Below are 23,290 nucleotides of genomic sequence, written 5' to 3'. Positions count from 1 at the left end.
TCATAAGAAACCCCTCTTATGTTTTGTTTTTTTAAATTAAGCATCATAAGAAACCCCTCTTATGTTTTTTTTTAAAAAAAAATTTAGATATATGAATCCAACTATATGTGATTATTTTTTTGGATAAAAGTCTAGATGCTCATTCCGGGCTATTAAATGCCTATATGTTCCTAAGCTGCATAAATTAACGGGTGCTATCCTATGCCTATGCTTATCAAATTCAATATATATATATATATTAGTTTAGAACTCAATCCTTCACTCAATGTCAGTATTTTATTACCCTATACAGCAACTTTTAGTACTATATATATAAAAAATACTTTTAGTACTATACCCGAACAGTTAGCTGGTGTGCTTATATATTAAATGGAGAGCCAAAATGTCTCCCGCATGAAAAGATGGTGTTTTTCTATTATTTCTACGTAGCTACATGTATTATTGCAGCCATGGCATAACAGACAAGACACGTAAGCGGTAGATTTCAATCTTTCTTGGCGGATGAAGTTGCAGGATCACTGAATAACTAGAATGCTTGCAAAACTTGTAAAAAAAAAAAAAACACGATTGAAATTAACAGATTAAACTGTATTGTAATTTATGTATTATTATTTTTCTGGTTCTTGTACTTCGAAGATCATTCAGGTTCTTACCGGCCATGGTAAAGATGGCTTGCCGATATGTATCTGGATGTAAATTTGAATGTAACTCATAGTAATGTGTACATTTCATGGCAGGCAATCTTCAGTTCTGTATCGTGTGTTTAATCTAGTATATATAGAGATTAATTAATCTGCTAATTAGTTTATGTACCAACGACATCATCTGGGCATCTATAACTTCTTGTCCTAGTTTACTCCTTTCTTGGGTGCAGATTAATACTCTGATTGTCTCTTAATTATATCCAATTATGTGACCGAATCCTCCTGCAAATTAAGCTTATGTGATCCATGTATATTAGAACCAGAAAATCATTGCTGAATATGGCTCTTTCATTGATGAAATTAATCAATCATTCTGTGTTTTGGTTTGTTTTCTCGCTTCACACACACCCACACACACACACACACGTCTGATGAGCAGCTTCGACCATGCTGTGGGTTTTGTGGTTATAAAAGCAAGAGCCTGGGATTCAGAAGTCATAGCCTATCCATTGGGCCTCTCATTTTAACTGTGTTTTTTAGATAATTTTTATGATTGTAATTTTTTTAAAAATAAATTTTAAAAGAATATAGTTAATTATGGTTAGTTGAATTTAAATATATGTTTGATAAAAATTATAGTTGAAGTTTATATATAGCAAAAAAACATGTATAAAATATTTGATAAAAATATCATTGCGCTTACCATTCAAAATACTTTTTATTTGAAAATGTATTAAAATAATATTATTTATTTTTTAAAAATTATTTTTGATATTAGTGCATTGAAATGATTTTTAAAAATTATTTTTAATATTAGTGCATTGAAATGATTTAAAAATATAAAAAATATATCAATTTAAAGTAAAGAAAACAATAAAATAAAATTCAAATTTTTTTCAAATATGCTTTTAAAATGCAAAAATAAATAGGGTTTTATGAAATTTGAAAACAATAAAATAAAATTCAAATTTTTTTTAAATATGTTCTTGAAATGCAAAAATAAATAGAATTTTATGAAATTTAATTAAAAAAACATGTAAAAACTATTCATAAAAATTATGTTTCAAATTTAATTTTTTAGTGGGTCTTGCAATACAAAACACAGTTTAATTTGTTACCTTTCTACGATTATCATTTCAAGCAAATATAAAATTGGTGAATAACAATAGCAGCCTAAGACTTTGTTAATAAGACCAGAAACAAACCCATCAAGCCTAAGATAATCTGGTGTGAAAATCACCTCCATTTCTTATGAAATCAACCTAGAAGAAATTCTCGTGTTTTCCCTCCATGCCTAAATAGTCTCTAGCTCCGCATTAATGGCTTCTGACTCCTCTCCAGGCGACCCATCATCACTTGATGAACTCGCGTCCAACCCAATCAGCAATACATATTGTTCTCTGGCCACGTGAACTCGGTGCAGATGCTGATACACCATACCGCTCCTTTACAATTACTCCTTCAACCAACCAATCACGCTTTGCCACTTCAGAATCAACCCTAACCACACCTTTACGGCATGCGCCACCACGTTTCTATAAACCAAAGTTTATAAATATAAATAGAGTAGTGTATAAATATGTTTAGTTTATGTAATATAATTGTAATTTAAAAATAACTAGTATGGATTGATAGTTTATCATAAAGGCATGTTAAACAAGAAAGAAAAGATTATACATGTTTAAATTTATAAACTTAAGACAAATGCTTAAATTAAAACAAAAAATATACTTACTTACTGAAACATTTTAAAGTAATGAATCTTAATTTTGTTGTTGTCAATGATGAATTTTTTAACTTTAGGGTTTTATTGCTCATAACTTGTACAATAAGGATGTTTGCAATATGTTTTCTAAGATTCCAACACCACAACCTTTGTTTAGAAGCAATTCTAAATAAGGTCTTTGAATAAAAAATTATGTAACTCAAATATTTCTAATCAAGATGAACATAAGCTTTAGATCTAAGAGGAAAATCAAAATATAAAAAGGAATAAAAAGAGTAAAAATGAGGTGAGAAAGAGTGAAAAAATTAATATGTAAAATTCTCGAATTAAACCCTTTCTTCACCTCTCACTTTTATAGTAAATTTTGAAAGCTAAAAGGTTGAAGAATTAATCCCCACTATCATTAATCTCTAATTGGCCATCATAATTCAAGAATTAAATCTAGAAAAACCAAGGATTTTATGTAAGAAAACTAAAGGTTCTTCAAGATTAGTTTCTTATTCACCCATAATTTATTTAATTAAAACAAAATTTCAACAATCCCCTTGATGAATGGAAATCATCTCATTAGTTTGAAAAAGACTCAAAGATTTATTGAGAGATATTGATTTGGTAGATTACTATATCATGATAGGTAGCTTTTGTCTTTGAACCTTTTTTAATGAAATACTAATGGATTTACTCGACTAAATAATGAATGTGATGTCTTGAACTATTTAATATCTTATGTAAACCAAGACAATAGTACAAATATAGTTCTTTACATAGATATTTCATTTGGTTCTTGCTGTTGTGCTAATTTTTGCCTTAAAAAACTCTTAGATTCATGAGTGCATTCAATCTTTATTAAAATTCATTGAAAAATAATCATATTTCTTACTCATACAAGTAATCTTTCATTAAAAGTATTATATTATACTTCATTTGGTATACCAAGATAAGAAAATAATTAAGAGCTCGACTCACTTTTTATCACACTACAACTATCACTTATTTTATTATAGGAATGAACATGGAATAATATTTTCTAGTGCTACTGAGAATGTTATATGACTTAGTTTTTTATTTGAATCTAGATCTTAACAGTGTTTTTAAACCTGACCCGGTGATCGACCCAACTTAAAGCCAGGGTCATGGGTTTTTGATCGAGTCACTTAGATCAACCTTATTTTATTTTTTTTAACAAATCAAAGCAATGTTGTTTTGGTAAAAAATAAAAAATTAGTTAATAGGTTGCAACCGAGTTTTTGATCAGGTCTTGCCGAGTCAACTAGGTTGACTCACTGAGTCGAGCTGAATTTTAAAACTATGGATTTTGGGGTTTCCAATTAACTAGGTATGGTTATCATCATTACACTCTTTTATCTTTTAAAAGCTTTAACTTCATTTCCCTTGATGAATTTATACACAAGCTCTCTTAACAAACTTTTAGGTAGTAAATCCACAATATTTTTCTTTGACTTTACAAAGTTAATGAAAATAATTTCATTTAAGAGCAAGTACTTAATGATATTATGTATTGACTTGTATATTTAAACTTATCATTATACATATTACTTTAAACCTTTCTAATTGTTGACTGACAGTGGCAATGAATATAAATAACTAGCACTGGTCTTTGACCAACATGAAATATCCTTTAAGAAATTACAAATTCATCTGGCATTTTTTATAGTTTTATCAAGAGTAATAAACTTTGATTCTATTATGAATATAATGATAAATACTTGTTTGGAGCATTTCTATGACACATTTAATCCACCGAGTGGAAAGATATATTCATTTCTAGATTTTAAATCCTTAGTATTGGATATCTAATTAGCATTATTATATCCTTATAGTATTGCTAGATAACCAATATAGTGTATTCTATAGTAAACGGTATACCTCAAATATTTGAAAACCTTTTGTATTACTTTCTAATAATCTATAGTTGGATTACTTAAAAATCTACCTAGTATGCTAAGTAAACAATATAAGGTTTTGTGCAATTTATAATGTATATCAAGCTCTTAATTATCCGAAAATATTCTAACTGGCTTGTTATTATCTTGCCTTTATTTCTGAATAGATAAACACTTATGTCCATAATTATTTTTACAATGCTATTATTACCCTTAAAACATTTTTCAAGAACTTTCTCAACATAATAAAATTGAGACAATACCAATTTATCAAATGTCCTGGTAATATTTATTTTTATTATGAAATATACAACACCCAAGTCTTTCATGTTAAACTTATCTAATTAATATTTTCTTAATATATTTGATTATTACTATCTAAAATAAGCATATTTTCCATAGAGATATCCAATGATATAATCTTTATTCGTGTTTCTAACATAAACACATATATCAACTTTGTTCATTTTAAATTTATTTAATAACATAACCTTATTAAATTTTTTATGTCATTGTTTAGGTGTTTGTTTCAAATTATGTAATGATTTGACAAGTTTATAAACTTTTTTTTCTTGTCTATTGACAATAAATCCTCCAGGTTGTTCCATGTAAACCTCTTTATAAAGATCATCATTTTAAGAAAGTTGTTTTTATATCCATTTGATATATTTCAAGCTTAATATTAATTACAATGACTATTAATATTCGAATGAAAGTTATTTTTAACATGAGTAAATATATGTCAAAATCATCCATAACTTTTTATTATTTAAAACCTTTAACAACAAGTATAGTTTTATATCTACCAATAGTGTTGACACAACTAAAAGATTGATGTCTTTTTCTAAGTGCAGGAGTGTTGAAGTTATAAGTAACTCGGTAAGACTAAGTCAAATCACATGGAGGTTAATTGTATAAATTATAAACAACAACAACAACAACAACAATAATACTAATACTAATACTAATAAAGAAGTTGATGAGAACTTTGAGATAGAAGATCAATGTAAGGATTAAACAATAATAACAACAAATATCAAGGTTAGAGGATTCACTAATAGTTAATGGTATGTCAAACAAGTATAGTATAAACTCTTATTATTGAATTGAAAATCACACACAAAGGAGGTTTCAATCAAGTTGTAAATTGTTAACATGATTACATTAATTATTTTATTTGAATAATGTTAATACTTGTAAATGTTGTCAGACATTTATGTTTATAACTTATGTTAACAACAAATCAAGTTCATTTTATAGTACAGGTGTCGGTTATACCAAATAGTGAAGTAAAGGAAAGGAAATGAAAGGTATAGATTTAAAATTAATAAAAGCAAAACTTAATCATTACAAAAATACAAAGAGAGAAGCAAAAATATGATCTTGATCTGGAGACAAAGATGCCTAAATGCATGGCAAATATCTCCTTTTATAGGCCAAAATTGGGAACTATTAATTTGATGACCAATTGATGAGTGCGTGACCAACTCTTGACTTGATGACAATTCTTATCTTATCTTGTCTTTTCATTCATATAAAGTAGACCTAAATCCGAGATCTATAGCTCCAGATATGACCCAATTATCAAACAATGTTCCAGTTTGGACTGCACCAGCATCTCTTTTCTAAGTTTGACCATCTCTTTGTCATTTCAATTTTAGTTCTTAAACTCATCAACAATCCTTTCATTTATGTGATAGGCTTGCATTTAAAATGAATATTTACTACAAATTAAAAGTATCTTATATTATTAGATATGTTATTAGAAAACATACTTTAGTTAAAGAGTTATTGATACTTCAAGTGCAACATGATGATATAAAGTCTTGATAAAAATGCATTTTTAAGTATTAATCAAGTGCCATCAACTTTCATCTTTCTTTTAAAGATTTACTTATAACCTAATTATTTATTTTCAAGATAAAGATCCACTAGTTCTCATGTATGATTATTCATAATAAATTCAATTTCATTATCGACCGCCTTTCTGCAATAAAAAGCTTCTGTATATAACATTGGCTTGGAGTATATTCGAGCTTTATTTTTTAAAAAGTATATTAAAAATCAAGACTAAATATTTTAGTTAGTTTTACCATTTTACGCTTTCCAAGCTCAACTCTATTATTTTTTAATTGATAATAATTATTTAAGACTCTCTTAATCATTCTTTTAAGTACCATTATATACATTCATTACTGAAGATAATAACTTTATCCTCTCTCATATTAAAAAAAAAATTATACAAATTTACTCTAGTTTTATGAAGTTATATATATATATATATGGTATTTACTGGTCTTCAATTTAATTTAGCATTATTGTATTTGCCATTCATCAAAGATTAGAGCAAAATATATTTCACACCTGTATAATTAGGCTATTTTACTCATAAAATAAAATGAATGATTAGTGTTATAAAATAAAAGATTATTATTATGTATTTTCATGACATTAAGATATTTTTATTTGCTAATATTATCATAATTAATCTTATTTAAAATGATTAATTTGGAATCCATATATATTGGGGATTATTATTATTATTTATGGAATGTAATGTTTGTTTTCGTTATTTATCTAAGATCATGTTTGTTTTTTGGAAAGTGGTTTTGAAAAACCACTTTTCAAACTTTTTTGTATTTGTTTGCCATTAGAAAAATTGGTCAACGGAAAACACTTTCCAGTCAAAAGAATTTGATTTGGTTTCCAGAAAAGTGTTTTCCTAAAAAATTTGAACGGAAAACACTTTCCGAAAGTTGTGAAAAATTTAAAAATGTCATATTCTTTGTTGGTTATATCAAATTTGACCCTCAAACTTTTAATTACTACACACACACACATATTGTTTTGAATATTTATTATTCAATTTTATCTCTTAAAATTTAATTTTTATATTAACTTTGGTCCTCATTTTTAAAATTATTATTTTCTTTTCCTTATTATTTTTTTATTAAAATTTTTTATCTATCAATTTGATCCTCATTCTTTTGATTGTTATTTATTTTATTTGAAATAATTTATGAAATGTTAATATTATTATTTTAATTTCTTCATCTTTTATTTTTTTTTAAATTTGATCTCTATTATTTTGATTATTATTTATTTTATTTGAGATAATTTATGAATTTTTTTAATTTCATTCTCACTCAATTTTTTAATTTGTAAAATTTGTTTTTTATTATTTTAATAAACTTGAGAACAATAAAATATTAATAAGTTATTTTCTAGCTTATTTTTTATGATATAACCAAATACTAAAAAGTATTTTTTAATTTATTTTTTAATACATTACCAAGTATTAAAAAATAATTTACTTTTTTAAAATTTATTTTTTTAAAATTTAATTTTTTTTAAAATTATTTTTCAATAAATAAACAGGTTTAAGACAAAACTGAAAGGCAACGTCCTAAAATAGAATTCATTTATTTTTTTTTCTTTTTTTTTTCTACCAAGTGAAATATATAATCCAATAAAAAAACAGAAAAAAATCTAAGGATATAACTGTAAAACAACCAAATCTTGTAAGCAAGGTGACGTGGTAGTTCGCTTAAAAGAAAATTGAAGAAAAACGACATCTCCTCCCTCTGTTCTCTCACGTCTCCTAAAAAGAAAACAATTTCACCTGATTGAATCAGTAACCCAGTAAATAAATTCATAAAAAATCTCAATCAATCTCTGTGACTTGCGAGATACAGAGAGACAAATCGAATCCAGGATAGGAGAGGAAGGGAAAGGAAATGGCGGAGGCAAGAGTAGCAGGAGGAGGATGCTGTCCGCCGATGGATCTGTTCAGGTCAGAAGCGATGCAATTGGTGCAGCTTATCATCCCTATCGAATCTGCTCACCACACTGTCTCTTACATCGGAGACCTCGGTCTCCTCCAATTCAAAGATGTCCGTACACATTCCTCTCTCTCATTTTCTGTATCCATCTCTCCTTATCTTCTTCTAATTGATGCTGAATTGATTGTTCATTTATCGAATTGGATTTCTTATTTATTTACTATTATTTTCCGTGCTGCTGGTAATCTTTCTTATTTGTAATTAAATTATAATTAAATCGAAATTCGAAATGTGATTTTGTGAAATCTGATGGCTACATGGAGAATAAAAGGGACTTCAATAGAGACTGCAACTCCGTTTTTTTTTGTTGTTAGGGTTTTTGTTTTTGTGGGCAAAATATTGTTTCTCTCGGGATTGGTAGTGAAAGAACGTGATGCGATTGATGAGCTTTCATTGTGTTTTTATTTATTTCCTGTTTGCAGCTCAATGCAGATAAGAGTCCGTTTCAGAGAACTTATGCTGCTCAGGTGCGATTATGTTCCGAGTCCATTTCGAGCTCTTACCTATTTTGAGTTCGAGAAGAATTTTAAATGCATATGGTACTCTTAATCACTACTATTTTCATGGATTGGGAGTATCTCATGATTTAGTATCTGATAGCATTTTCTAGTGTAGATTTTTTCTCAGACTAAAGTTTACCTTAGATATCTGTTTATGATGCCTTTTTATAGTTGGTAATGGAGTGAGATTTTAGTGGTGGAAATGTTGATTTTTCCCCCTTCTTGTAAGATCAAAAAATTTGGAGAGATGGCTCGAAAGCTACGGTTTTTCATGGAACAAATGGAGAAGGCAGGTGTTACACCTTCAACTAAACCTATGACACAAACTGAGATTGATGTGGATGACCTAGAGGTATGCTACAAAGTTGAATGTGCTGCTAGAAATGTTTTAGATGGGCCATGCCCTTACTATTTTGCTTTTTTTTGGTTGTCATAGGTAAAACTTGGGGAATTTGAGGCAGAGCTGGTTGAAATGAACACAAATAATGAAAAATTACTGCGCTCTTATAATGAGCTTGTGGAATATAAGCTTGTCCTCAACAAGGTATGGCTATTTTTTGTTTTGTGACCCATTGGTAATCATTCTGCTATTAGCACTTGTAGACACACCATGGAGAAGCTGGCACTTCTGATAATTTTAAGTAGACATGCTGTGACTGGTTTATTTTAAGGTAAATTGTAAACTAAACTTGGAAGAGGGGAAAGAACACATTTCCTGTAGCACACATAGAAATCATTTAACTGACGTAATGGATATCAGTAGATAAAGGAATTCACCAAATGATTTTTTCTTGTATGGTGTCTAGTGTTTATATTTTTGAGCCTCTTGTTCAAGTTGCATTCTTAAGCAACCTTGATTGACAGATAATGGTGCATGTCTTGGATTTCATTAATTGACCAGCCTTGTTTGCAATGATTGAGAAACTCAATTGTGCTGTAAAACCAAGTCTTGTAGTTCCTGTGATGTGTGATAATCTAGTGTTATAGAGTGGAGTCAAAATGCTATCAACAGTCACTTTTCTTTATCAAGTCTCGCAAATTTATGTAACAGGCATCCATTTTTCAACTCTTTTTTTTTTAATGTTTTCAGGACTTCATATTCTGTCATTACATAATTTGGTTCATAATCATGCTAGCCCTACTTTGGTGCCTTTTCTCATCAGAACTTCATTTATGTATTAGATTTTTGTTTGCATATCAGCAAATGTTACAGTAATGCTGGGTAATAATCAAGACAATGATGTTCTTTTTCTTGGTAGGCTGGTGGGTTTTTCTCTTCTGCCTTTAGCAGTGCAACTGCTCAGCAAAATGAAATAGAATCCCAGCAAACTGGCGAAGAATCACTAGATACTCCTCTATTAGAGGACAGAGTATGAGTTTCAATTACTTGTTAGTTTATCAATGCCTCTTTATCCTATTTCTAGTGTAGCAGTGTTACTTGATCCTCATATTTATATTTGTAACAATAATAGTTGATTGGCTATTCTGTAGGAAATATCAATTGAGTCATCAAAACAAGTAAAGTTGGGGTTTATTACTGGCCTTGTTTCCAAAGAAAAGTCTATGCTATTTGAAAGAATTATATTTCGTGCTACCCGGGGTAATGTGTATACCAGGCAGGCTGCCGTAGAGGAACCTGTCATTGATCCTGTTTCTGGAGAGAAGGTTGATTTTGGTTGCATTTCTGCTGAACATTTTATTCTTGTTGTTCCTTATAAACATTCATGTATCTATGACACAGAAACAATAATGAACTGTAATTGTGCATCATGTCATCATTTCATCTCTATTAGTCTAGCACAGTTGTAATTCTCAATTTTACTCTATTAATGAAATTTTACCCTACTGCTGTATCCCATTTGTACATGTCCCTTGCACTGCTCATGCCCATGCTAACTTATACTAGTCAGTCGCATATGATATATCAGAAGTTTGTCTGCTGCACTCATTGATGCATTAGATACACTTATACAGTCCTAATTGCATGAAGGCTGCTGTAAAAGTGGCTCACTGAATGGCTTTGGCTTTTTGATGACATAATGTTTCTTCCTGTAAATTGTTTCAAGTATCCAAATCAAATCAAATCATATACTGTTTTTTCCATGCAAATTGCCTGAGTTTTAGTATATGATTCACTTGTTTGTTTGAAATTTGAATCCAGCAGTGAATGTTTTGTTAGGTTTCTAGTTAAAATATGAGGGCTGTGTGATTTATTTTAAGTCACTGGTTCCTTTCTTTATTTATTGTTTAGTGGATGAATTCTGTATTTCTTGGAGAAAATGAATTTGATTGTCACCTATTTTTGTTTGCCACATTAAGTTTCTGATTTGTGAATGTTGACAGGTTGAGAAGAATGTATTTGCTGTCTTTTATTCGGGAGAAAGAGCAAAGACCAAAATACTAAAAATTTGTGAAGCATTTGGTGCGAATCGTTACTCTTTCACTGAGGATTTTGGAAAACAAGTTCAAATGATCTCTGAAGTACGTGCTATACCTTTGTTGATGTTTCGATCTCATTAATGACAATTGCAATTTTTGCTCTTTCCAAGTCTTGTCACACTGCTGCTTGCTTCTTTACATGTATTGACATTGTCATTTTTCTCCATGCATCTTAAACTTCCATTGTCCATATATCTAGATTGTTATTATCAGACATACTCAACTGCTTTATGCATTTACTATTAACCTTTTACCTTTTTCTGATTGATTATGATATGTCCACTCACTTCATATTGCAGGTTTCAGGAAGACTTGCTGAGCTGAGAACTGCTATAGATGCAGGATTGCTTCAGAAGAGTAAATTGTTGAAGACTATTGGTGATCAATTTGTGCAGTGGAACACTTTGGTCTGTTCATAGTTGTATTTACTCAATTTTGTTGTACATTTATGATATTTCACTCTTTAGATCATGTTCAGCCACTAACAATCTTGTCGAACTCATGAAGACGAGGAAGGAGAAATCCATCTACCACACAATGAACATGCTCAGCCTGGATGTGACCAAGAAGTGTCTTGTTGCTGAGGGGTGGAGTCCTGTTTTTGCTACAAATCTGGTAAATCCTGACACTAATTTTTAATGGGCATTGTTTTGGGAAATCTTGAATCGCATTTCTGAACTGATACGGACCATGAAACCTTTCGAATTGGATTGCACAAAAAATAAGTTTGAACTTGATGTCTGCAGATCCAGGATGCACTGCAGAGAGCTGCATTTGATTCCAACTCACAAGTTGGAACAATTTTCCAGGTTCTACATACATCAGAGTCACCACCTACATACTTCCACACAAACAAGTTTACTTCTGCTTTTCAAGATATTGTTGATGCGTATGGGTGAGTTTCACTCTTAAGGCCATTCTAAATGATGTTGCTTTCTTGATTAATATGCTAGATCACCACCAACATTGTTACCTATGAAGTACCTAATCGGTTTTGATTTGTTTTTTCCTTTCCCTTAAATTTATTTTCCAATGATGACATTTAGCTGCATCTTCCTAACTATAAAGAATGGATTAGAAAGAACTGATTGAGAGCAATCAAATGTCATGAAATTTAGGTTTTAGAAACCTGAAATAGATCAAAACAACCTAGGTAGGAGTAATGCACATATCAGCTCTGTTTACTAGCATTTAAATTGGCAACACATCCATATTGTTTGTGCTACATCATGTAAGATGATCTAAACAGCTGCATGCTGCACAATCCAAATGCATGGAATGGGTTCAGTTTTACATACAATTAGACTAGGCTAGATTGTTTAGGAACATGCCTCCCTATTTTCTGTACAAAATATTGTTTAGTTTGCTGTTGAATGTAGCATTTACTTGCATGTGTCACACATGATGTGTGAACTCACAGGTGTGAGCGCCAAACATTCATATGCCAGTTTTGCCTGTTTTTGTTCTGTTGAAATTAGTAAATTCAAATAAGATGATTTTGTTTTACATGATTGCAGGGTGGCTAAGTATCAAGAAGCAAATCCAGGCGTGTACACTATTGTTACATTCCCTTTTCTTTTTGCTGTCATGTTTGGTGATTGGGGGCATGGAATTTGTTTGTTGCTCGCAGCATTAGTCTTCATAATCAGGGAAAAGAAACTTTCTGGCCAGGTAATCTCTCGGTAATTTTGATGGTTGATAGGACATTTTATACTTTGATGTCTAGCTTGACTATTGTATTGTTCTGTATTGAATGTTGACTTCTCTTACTATCAGGATTGGCTTATCTCAGGAAAAGATTAGGCTTGTTCTAAAAGATTGTCATTTTTTGCATGCCTTATTTTTTCCTATATTATATGCATCCTGGTGGTTAGCATCTTAAAAAATTGTACATGTTTTGCTCATCAGAAACTTGGAGATATCACTGAAATGACCTTTGGTGGTCGTTATGTTATCCTGATGATGGCACTCTTTTCAATTTACACTGGTATTATATATAACGAATTCTTCTCGGTCCCCTTTGAACTATTTGCTCCATCAGCATATGCATGCCGCGATCTCTCTTGCAGGTATTTGATTTAAACTTACCAGCTATAAAATCTTCATTTACTGTGCTCTTTCAATTTTCACATCACAGTCCCATGCACTCCTGTTTTTCAGGGATGCTACCACAGTTGGTTTGATAAAAGCGCGCCCCACTTACCCATTTGGTGTAGATCCTGTATGGCATGGCAGCCGCAGTGAGCTGCCTTTTCTCAACTCTCTGAAGATGAAAATGTCAATCCTTCTTGGGGTTGCTCAAATGAACCTTGGAATCATATTGAGTTATTTCAATGCAGCATACTTTAGAAACAGCCTGAATGTCTGGTAAGCTTTGAAAAACTCAGTTGCTGGCTGCTTCAGCATCTTTCATTTTTTTATTTTTTTCCCCGACTGGAGTTTTAAAAATGCTATGTTCTCTAAAGCTGGCCATTGTCATGCATTTTCCAGGTTCCAATTTATCCCCCAAATTATATTTTTAAACAGCTTGTTTGGCTATTTGTCACTCCTTATCATTCTGAAGTGGTGCACTGGTTCTCAAGCTGACTTATACCATGTGATGATATACATGTTCCTGAGTCCAACAGACGAGTTGGGAGAAAATCAGCTTTTTCCTCGGCAAAAAACTGTACAGGTGGACTCCATTTTCTGCTGCTTTTCACTTTATCTTTCATGTATATGAGATGCGGGCATCCTACTAATTCATCTTGTATATTCTGTTTTCAGCTTGTGCTATTGCTATTGGCCCTTGTTTCGGTACCATGGATGCTACTCCCAAAGCCTTTCCTTTTAAAGATGCAACACCAAGCTGTATGATATAGTTCTCAACCACCAAGTTTCACAACATGATTTAAAGTATATATACATGTGTCTATGTATGTAGCATGCAGACCATAAACAAGAGCATTATAATTTGTTCTCTCTCTTTATCAGTTCTGATTGTAATGTTTTTCCCAGATGCAAGGTGAATCATACATGCCACTTCAGAGCACTGAGGAGTCTCTTCAATTGGAGGCGAACCATGATTCACATGGTCATGAGGAATTTGAATTCAGTGAAGTTTTTGTACATCAGATGATACATACCATTGAGTTTGTACTGGGAGCAGTCTCAAACACAGCTTCGTATCTTCGATTATGGGCCCTCAGGTTTGTCATTTGAAAATGAAGTCAAGCAGCATTTGAGTTCAAATTTAGTTTTCAATCCTGCATGTAACTGGTAGAGTTAAAAATTTTAGATTATGTTGCATGATTTTTCTTGATGAGTGATCTATGTATTCTTTTGATAAAAGATGCATAGATGGAAACATCCTCTCTTGTCCTTCTATGATGTTGAATTCCACCCCTGGATATGGTCCCACGTAGTTGTAGTCATTTCTCTATATTTCCAAAAAATTCATCTTTCTGTTTGATGGTTATTTGATCCCCTTGATGGGAGCTAATTGTACGCTTTATGTTGCCTCTTCTTTTACAGTCTTGCGCACTCGGAGTTGTCTAGTGTATTCTACGAGAAGGTCCTTCTCCTTGCGTGGGGGTATGTTAACGCTTCTTGTGATGTTGTGTGGATGCACGCACCAATTATACTCAAATCTGGATTCTAGCTAATATTGTGTTTTACATGGGCCACAGGTACAACAATATTATCATCCTTGCTGTTGGTGCTATCGTCTTTATTTTCGTAACTGTTGGTGTATTGCTGGTGATGGAAACTCTGAGTGCCTTCTTACATGCCTTGCGTCTTCACTGGGTGGAATTCCAAAATAAATTCTACGAGGGAGATGGTTACAAGTTTTATCCCTTTTCATTTGCATCAGTAAATGATGAGGTAGAATGACACACCGATTTACAATCATAGCTGCTGCCAAAAACGGAAGTCATTGTGTATGGGCATGGATTTGTTTGCTTGTTTTTCATTGGGAACATGATGAGACGTGATTGGTATGTATGTATCTTGCAGGGAGTTTGAGGAAGCTTCTGTTTTCGGACCTTTGCTTATCTTGTCCAATCCTTTATTTGTTATTTAAAGGACGAGGCAGCTTCCTAGAGGGGAAGTGGTCTTCTGTATGTGATGGGCAGCTATGGCCAAGTGTAATAATAAGTTTTTTTTGATTTATTTAAACTTTTTTTGTTGTTAATATGTGGAAAGCTAGGATCTATAGTTGTGTGCGGAAAACAAGACTTTATCCGCTTGTATTTAATGTAACGTCTGGATTTTACAGCCACTTTTTATTTATTTGTTCTCATTTGACATTTTACTGAAGGGCTTGACAACAATCTCATAATGCCCGATTATTTTAACAACGGAACCAAACTAGACCTAAGGTTTTAAGAGCAGATCGATTGTGGTTATTTATTGCTCATGACAAGAAGTCTTGATTTTCTGGTGTCACCGGTCATTAGTTTGCTTGTGTTGCGGTGTCCGAGGCTGCTTCGGAGAGTTGATGGCATCTGCAGAAATCAAGTTTCCCTCATGTCGTGTTCATTAGCATGATTAGAAGCGTTCTTAGGTATGTCGACCGCACGAATCCGATGAATACTAATTATATAGTCACTGTCGGCTATGATTCCTGCATTATCAACCAATGATTGAATACCGATCTGCTGTCTTCTAATATAGGGTTTATCGACTGAACTGATTCCATAACGCAGCATGCAGATCGGTCCACATGCCGCGTTGTACAAACCGTTCAATCTTTTCTTAAGCACTACGGTGACATGATATCGCATGTTGCCACAGCAACATAGATGAAAAAAGACAAGCATTGCAAGTCTTCAAAGGGTTGATTGCACTAGAAAGACAAACGACATAGTACAGCTGCTTTTGCAGACCCAAGGCATGGGAAATTTCGAAGAAATTCCACTATCCTATGATTTGATTGAAAATGGTAGGCAGATATGTATGACTTAATTGTAACCTTATTTACAATGATAAGTAAATCATATTAGGATTCGCATCCTACTGGGAGGTGGTCTGCACAGCAGCAACAGTTGAGACCATGGAGTCTACTCCACAAACATTGCGACCTCTGCAAATCTTGTAGAATCCATTCTCTCCCCACTTTTCTCCCCAGGAGTTCTTGATGATCCAGTATGGCTTATCCTTCATCCTGATAGGAGAATAGCCAGCTGAACCATATCCCACCAGCAACACTCCATGATCCAGCCTCCTTGAGCAGATATATGGGCATGACACTCCTCCAATGTATGTTTGCATGAACACAGCATTGATGGCCACTGTATTAGAGCAAAGCAAGGAGTTATACACAACTAAACACTACAATTGTGGGCGTCAAAAGAGATATAATCACTCAACCAATAAAACTCAAGTTCATTTACCTGCAAGAGGTCCGTTTTTCACAAGATTTGCAGCAATTTGATCTTCATCAAGGGAAACAACACTAAAGTTGGCCACTCTTGCTGCAACCTTGTTCTTGTCAAATTTGCAAGTACCACGATCAGTACCAGTGTAAGGATAGTCTTCCTCACGCATAAGACCACCAGCTTTGAAAGTGTACTCAAAGGCGCTATTCATCAACCCACCATTGCATCCAGAGTCACATGAATCTGGTTCTTCAGGATCACACTGCATGTAGAAATGAGCTGAATTTAGAGAGCACAAAACAGATAATCTATTAACCACATTACTGAAAAAAACATGTGATCCAATGAATTGTTTTCACTTCTTTATTTCTCATCAAAATGAAATTAATTCCAGGCAATATGTCAACATATTATGCAGTTACTGCATGCGTTGAACCATCAACAGGAAACTGCAAGGTTTTAGAGAACATTGAATCTGTAAGTCTAATTAATTGAATGAACTCTCCGACATGAAAAGAATGCCGCCATTCATAAACAACGTTCCAGAACACCGACTGAAAATCAATATATCTTGAACGAAAGATAACCAACAACCCTTGCCAGATAGATACTTATTCAATATTTTTATTTATAAACTTGATGATTTTGAAGATTGAAAACAAACAACGTTCAGTGACTCCAATAACATAGCAAAGAAACTTTTATTCTTCCTTGCTAAAACCTTCAATAAAAAATGGATATCAACACCAAGAATAAACATCAATCATCAAAGTTAGCATGTTTACTCTAATTTTAGATCACTATAGAACAACGAACCATGCTTCAAGTACCGAAAGTCTTCATGTGCTCAACCCTTAAAAAAAAACATCATGAAACATAAATAATTAAAAAGTTAAAAGACTAGTTGCAAAGAATCACACCTCATGATCGCAATCCACAAGCTGCTGCTCACTGAGGCTAACAAGCTCTCCAGTTGCAAGAAAGTGGGCACCTTCCAAAGCTCCTGTGGCACTAAAACTCCAGCACGACCCGCACGAACCCTGACCCCAACAAAACAAAATCAACATCACCATCAATATTAACCTTGATAACCCCAAATAATAACAGCTAAAAATCCACGAATTTAATACAAGTCAACGCTTAACCACCCCCCCCCCCAAAAAAAAAAAAAAAAAACCATCCTTGAAAAAGAAAAAAAACCCCATCATATTACAATTAAAAACACAAAAAAAAGAGTAAAAAATCAAGATTAAAAAAAAAGACCTGATTTTTAACAGGACCAACAGCTCCTTTATCTCTCCAATCAAAATCCTCAGGCAAATCACTAGTAGGTAGAATCGGAGCTTCATTCGCATCCTTAGGCAACCTCAACCTGCGCAACCCTAAAACCTGCTTTCTAAACTCCGCCGGAGTCAAATCGGAGAACTGAGTCACTCCATGACTTGCCGTTGGGTCCAATGCCTGATGACGCGCCGCGCGTCTCAGATTAGCCTTGAATACCGAGAACCGGTAATCATGCTCTTCCTGTGAGCCGTAGGATTTCTTGAATTTACTCTTGAACAGCGAGAAGTGATGCTGCTCTGCGCTTAACAGGTTTGATGATGACGCATCCTGACCGTCCACTACTTCCCTGATCAACGGATCATCACCGTTGAGTGCGTCCGCTTGAACTGCGGAGATAAAGAGGAGAGAGAGAATGACAAGGAGAGAGAGATTGAGAGACATTGTTGAATGAAGGCGAACGCTTACCGAAAGAGAGATTTTATATAGAAAAAAGATTCGTACTTGTTTTTGTTATTATTATTATCATTATTTATTATAGATATAAATATACGAATGGATTGCGTGGATTATGAGATAAGGTACATATATCATCCTTCAAGAGTCAATTTTTATTATCTAGTCCAATTTGTCTCTCTTCTTGAGGTTATTTTCCCACAAGAAATCACCTAGATTCTAGAAAGTCATAGAGAAGGTTCCTCTATAAAGTAAAGGGTTTAATGTGGCCAGGAGTCGAAACTTTAAGGACCATAAATGGTAAAATAGGGGGTAGGTGGTGCTCATCTAACAGTCGTAACGGTGGGTTTGGGCCTTTTGTTGCTTAGGGAGAAGGGAAAGGAAGAGGCAATAGGAGAAGGACACGTGGTAGAGGTGAACCGTTTGACTTTTGAATGATAGGTTCTTCTTTTTGGACTGGCGGTTTCGGATTGGGAAGTTATTTCTGTGTCTGCTACTTCTTGGAAAGTGTGTGAAAATGGGCTACAGAGGCCCATTAGTACAGGGGAAAGTTTTAGTGGGCTGGGCTGAATGTTTGCTTGCATGTTGTTTTTGGGCTGCTTTGCTAAAACTTCTTATGAAAACCATTTTTCTTAATTTTAATTAAAAATTAATTTTGAAAAAGCATTAACAATACACAAAGGCTTGACAAGGAGCTACGTACCAAAGTCAATAGGCTTAGACGCCATGGCTGAATGTTGTTTTGCTCGTAGCATTCTGTGGTGGGTAATATGCTCGCTACACGGAAGGGGAGTCCATGGCAGCAGCTTCGAGCCCCTTTTTGTTCGACATTGCATAAAACATTACAAACGGAGATTGCTCTGTGAAGAACAGAATCAATCGGCTCCTGCGTTACACCGCCGTTGTCCATTAGTGATGGAGGGCATCTCGGAGGCCTGGTAAACAAGTAAATAGATCGTTGATTTTTTTCCTTTTCTTTTAGGCTTTTCTTCCTATGCAAATTCCTCGATTGAACCGACAAATATAAATGAAAGATTCATACAGATATATGCAATGTATTGGTCTGGTGATGCAGCTTCACACGTCCACGGTCATATCACTCAGCAAATATTGAGGCCAGTTTTGGTCATGCCGTCTTCTATACGAGGAATATAACTCATGTTTACTATGGCTGGGATTGCAATGAAGGTGTTGGAAAGTTGTTTTAAATAAATAAATTATGGGCGATGGTGGTGAGAAAAAAAAACTAAAAGACTGATTAAATTGAGAAAATTAAAATATATAATTAAAAAAATTGAACCGTAAAAAAATCAATTAAATCGATTAAAATTAAAAAAAAAAAACAGACCGGTTCGGTTTTATAAGGTTAAAACAAAAAAAAAATCAAATCAAACCCAAACCAAAGAACAAAAAAACCAGTCAGTTTCGGTTTTATAAGCCTAAAACTGAAAAAACCAAACTGAATCAAATCTAAACCAAAAAAAATAAAAAACCGAGCTAAATGGGAAAAAATAGAGCAAAATCAGAAAAAATCGAGACAAACTGGTTTGCACAGGTTTTTTTAAAATAATCGAACTGAACCAAAACCAGTTTGTTTGAAGAGGTTTTAGTTTGTTTTTTCAAAAAAACCAATTTTTATGACTTTTTTTTATAAAAACCGAACCAAACCGAAAATAATCACCCTTAATGGGTAATGATGCTCTAAAATCCAGCATGCTAGGAAGGTTATCTTTTGCTATGTTTGGATGATAAATGATCACGTGTTCATGTCTATCTTCTATATTTTATAACTAGGGATTCCAAAGGTTGGTGACAAGGGCGGGATTTCATGTAAAACAGTCACTTTTTGATGATTTTAGGGATGCTTTGATGATTAAATTAGTAACTTTATTATGAGAAGTTACAATAAATGAGCATTAAATTTTAAGAACAAGAAAATATATTCTGAGTTTATGCATGACAAATGCTAAAAATAAATTCTAAAAGAATGAAGATGACAAACCTCTTTTCTGAATCCATCAGAGAGTATTTACAACCTTGAATTTCCTTTTTTCTTTTTACTCAGATTTTTTCCTTCTTCATTTCTAAGTGGGGAGAATGCCTTTACAATTAATATTAATATTGATTGTAAGTGTCTCTTTACATGGTATTAATTGTTGGTGAGTGTAATACGTGCCTATAAAAGACAATTCTACATCAATCTGTACATAATATTAATATTGATGGGGTTACCCTTTAATCAACATTAATACTGATTGATATATGGACGACGTTTAGAGGAATTTTTGCATAGCAAATATGTAAAGAGATGAGGACCCTAGATTCTCATCTTTGGTAATCGTATCCAGAGGAATCCTTGGCTGAAAAGGACTTTGATTCTGGCATCTTGGGTCTAGTACATATCCGAGTCAAAGGGGGTTAGGTATGATATTTCACCAAACTCATAGGTGTTTAGGCCTAATATGTATTAAAACAAAGGGGTCAGGTTTGACATTTTTTCAGACCCACAAGCATTTGGGTCTGGTGTGTTGCCGAGCCTCAATGGATAAGCTTAACATTTTACCAGGCTCATAGATGCTTGAGCCTGGTGCGTAGCCTAGCCTAAAATATTAAGTATGATATCTTTTTTTAAAGATATAATTTATTTTTTAAAATTGTAATTCATACAATTTATTTGAAGTTGTTGCATGTTATATATTTTATAAACTGAGCTTTTATAAATCATGTTTATATCTTTTTAATTGTAAAATTGTTGATACAATCATGCATCTTATCTTTCTTGTTTAAACATAATATTTTGACATAATACATGTTTAATCTGAACTAAAATAAAAAAATATTTATTTTTTATCATGTATAATTTAAATATTTTTATTTATCAAGTTGCTTTATTTTAATTTATATTATTTTACTCAGTTATTGTGGAGCTAAAATATTTATTTATAAATATTATTGGCTATTGTTTTTATAATTTATATCATGTTTTAACTTAAGAATTAGTTTTTCCTATCACTATTGCTTCGATAAGTATTACTTCAGTGGTGAGAATTCCATCATCATCTTTTGTGATGTATAGTGAAAAATTTTAAAAGTTTAATGGACTGAACTTTAAATAATAACAACATAAAATATTGATTTACATGCCCATCTTGAACTTGGTTAAGTTCTTGCGGGAAAAATGTTAAAGTTGTCAAATAATGAATTTAGTTTTATTATTAAGGTGGCTTTAGACATAGGGAATTATAGTGATTTCATGTAAAAAAATACATTTTGAAGAAATTAAACAATATACAATATAATGTATATAGTTTAATCAAGAGTGAAAGATACTTCAAAAATCTTTTAATAAAAAGTTGAAGGTTGTAAGTGATCTTGCAGTCATAACCTAAGAGTTTTGCTACCCATTTTTACTATTCTAACGTGGTGATATATTGCTCTAGCAAATACTCTAGGTTTTATTGATCTATCTAAATATAGAATTTTCAGCTTAGAGATACGGTCGCCACAGGCATATGGCTTCGATGATGGCTAACGTCTCTTTGGTGTAAGCGGACCTAGACTTTTTTACCACCCCAAGGGCTCTTTATTCATAAATGCCATTGGTTTGCCTTACTGAGTCAATATTGTTCCAATTCCTTCACCTGATGCATTAGTTTTGATAGTGAAGATGTCTTTGAAGTAGGGCATTACTAGAGTTAGTGTAAATGTCATGCTTGATTGAGAGCAAGAAAAGTAGTTTTGACTTTCTCATACCTACCAAATTGGCCCTTTTTAAGAAGATTATTAAGAGCATATGCCATAATGCTATAATTTTTTACAAACTTCTAGTAATATCCTATTAAACCTAAAAAACCCACGTTGTTTAGAAATATTTGTGGATCGTGGCCATGCACCATTGCTGTAATTTTTTTTTCTACATTCACTCCATGATTGGTGATAATATGCCCTAGATACTTCAACTCTTGTTGCCCAAAAACATATTTGCTATCTTTGACAAAGAATTGTTACTGCTTTAATATCACCATAGTTTGTTTTAAATGCATCAAATGTTTGTCTCATGTAGGACTATAGACTGATATGTCATCGAAGAAAACCAATATGAATTTTCTAAAATGAGGGTGAAATATAGATTCATGATAGCTTGAAATGTAGAGGGTACATTACATAAATCAAATGGCATAACCAAATATTCATACTGTTTGTTATGAGTATGGAAAACAATTTTTAGAATATTTAGAGGATTAACTCGTACCTCTAGCTTGGTGAAATATGAAGCACCATAAACCTCGTCTATCATATCATTAATCGTGAGAATGGAAAAGTGATCCTTCACGTTGGTAGCATTGAGTGTACGATAATTCATGCAAAAACACCAAGTTCCTTCCTTTTTCTTCACTAATAGTACCGGTGATGAAAAAGGGCTTGTACTTAGTCAAATGAGGCCGGATTTTAACATATCATAGACTTGTTTCTCAATTTCCTCTTTTTGATAGTACGCATAATGGTATGGTCGAACATTGATTGTTTCGATTCCTTCCTTGAGGGAGATACAATGATTATAATGGTATGGTCGAACATTGATTGTTTCGGTTCCTTCCTTGAGGGAGATACAGTGATTAACTTCTTGATTAGTACTTAAAAGTGCATTTTTATCATGGTTTTATATCATCATTTTGCACTTGAAGTATCAATAACTCCTTAACCAAAGCATATTTTATAATAATATATCTAATAATATAAGATACCTATAATTTGTGGTAAATGTCTATTTTTAATGCAGGCCTATCACATAAATGAAAGGATTGATTGATGACTTGAAGAACTTAAATTGCAAGGATAAAGAGATGGCCAAACTTAGAAAAGAGATGTCGGTGCAATCCAAACCGGAACACTGTTCGGTAAATGGGTCATATCTGGAGCTATATATCTCAGATTTAGGTCCAATTTATATGGATGGAAAGGTAAGACATAGGCCTACAACTTTCATATGGAGCCCAAGATCTAAAAAGGCCATTATCAAGTCCAAATTGTAGCAACAACAAAGAAGCCCGAATCTGTCTTCCAGCCCGAGCACTGTTCGGTATTTTGGCCATATCTGGAGTTCTAGAAGTCCAAATGAGCTGAAATTTTTACACAAG

The 23,290-nt window shown here is 32.7% G+C and overlaps 2 protein-coding genes across 4 annotated transcripts; one reads left to right on the top strand and one right to left on the bottom strand.

Annotated features, from left to right (window-relative positions):
* The first annotated feature begins 7,849 nt into the window (after positions 1-7,849).
* LOC105134461 (V-type proton ATPase subunit a3-like) lies at positions 7,850-15,330 on the top strand. 2 transcript variants are annotated; one of them, XM_011038872.1, is made up of 18 exons: positions 7,850-8,167; positions 8,539-8,583; positions 8,846-8,968; positions 9,053-9,160; positions 9,876-9,986; positions 10,108-10,281; positions 10,960-11,097; positions 11,355-11,462; positions 11,563-11,670; positions 11,802-11,950; positions 12,573-12,726; positions 12,964-13,124; positions 13,216-13,422; positions 13,546-13,729; positions 13,822-13,905; positions 14,053-14,243; positions 14,569-14,628; positions 14,724-15,330. In XM_011038872.1, exons 1-18 carry the CDS (start codon positions 8,012-8,014, stop codon positions 14,926-14,928), a joined length of 2,466 nt encoding a protein of 821 aa, XP_011037174.1. In that variant the 5' UTR covers positions 7,850-8,011; the 3' UTR covers positions 14,929-15,330. The 2 variants fall into 2 exon arrangements, 1 of the variants encoding a protein (XP_011037174.1); XR_843996.1 differs by lacking the exons at positions 14,569-14,628; positions 14,724-15,330 and having other exon boundaries at positions 13,822-13,970; positions 14,053-14,144.
* LOC105134462 (cysteine proteinase RD19a-like) lies at positions 10,656-18,159 on the bottom strand. Of its 2 annotated transcripts, XM_011038874.1 has the most exons (5): positions 17,679-18,159; positions 17,336-17,455; positions 16,431-16,677; positions 16,035-16,328; positions 10,656-10,701 (listed from the first exon to the last, which is right to left on the bottom strand). In XM_011038874.1, exons 1-4 carry the CDS (start codon positions 18,138-18,140, stop codon positions 16,051-16,053), a joined length of 1,107 nt encoding a protein of 368 aa, XP_011037176.1. In that variant the 5' UTR covers positions 18,141-18,159; the 3' UTR covers positions 10,656-10,701; positions 16,035-16,050. The 2 variants fall into 2 exon arrangements, with proteins under 2 accessions (XP_011037176.1, XP_011037175.1); XM_011038873.1 differs by lacking the exon at positions 10,656-10,701 and having other exon boundaries at positions 15,837-16,328.
* Positions 18,160-23,290: the final 5,131 nt, after the last annotated feature.

The sequence above is a fragment of the Populus euphratica genome, unplaced genomic scaffold, assembly GCF_000495115.2.
Source record: "Populus euphratica unplaced genomic scaffold, PopEup_1.0 scaffold104.1, whole genome shotgun sequence".
NCBI classification, from domain to species: Eukaryota; Viridiplantae; Streptophyta; class Magnoliopsida; order Malpighiales; family Salicaceae; genus Populus; species Populus euphratica.
This window is presented reverse-complemented; position numbering and strand designations above follow the sequence as displayed.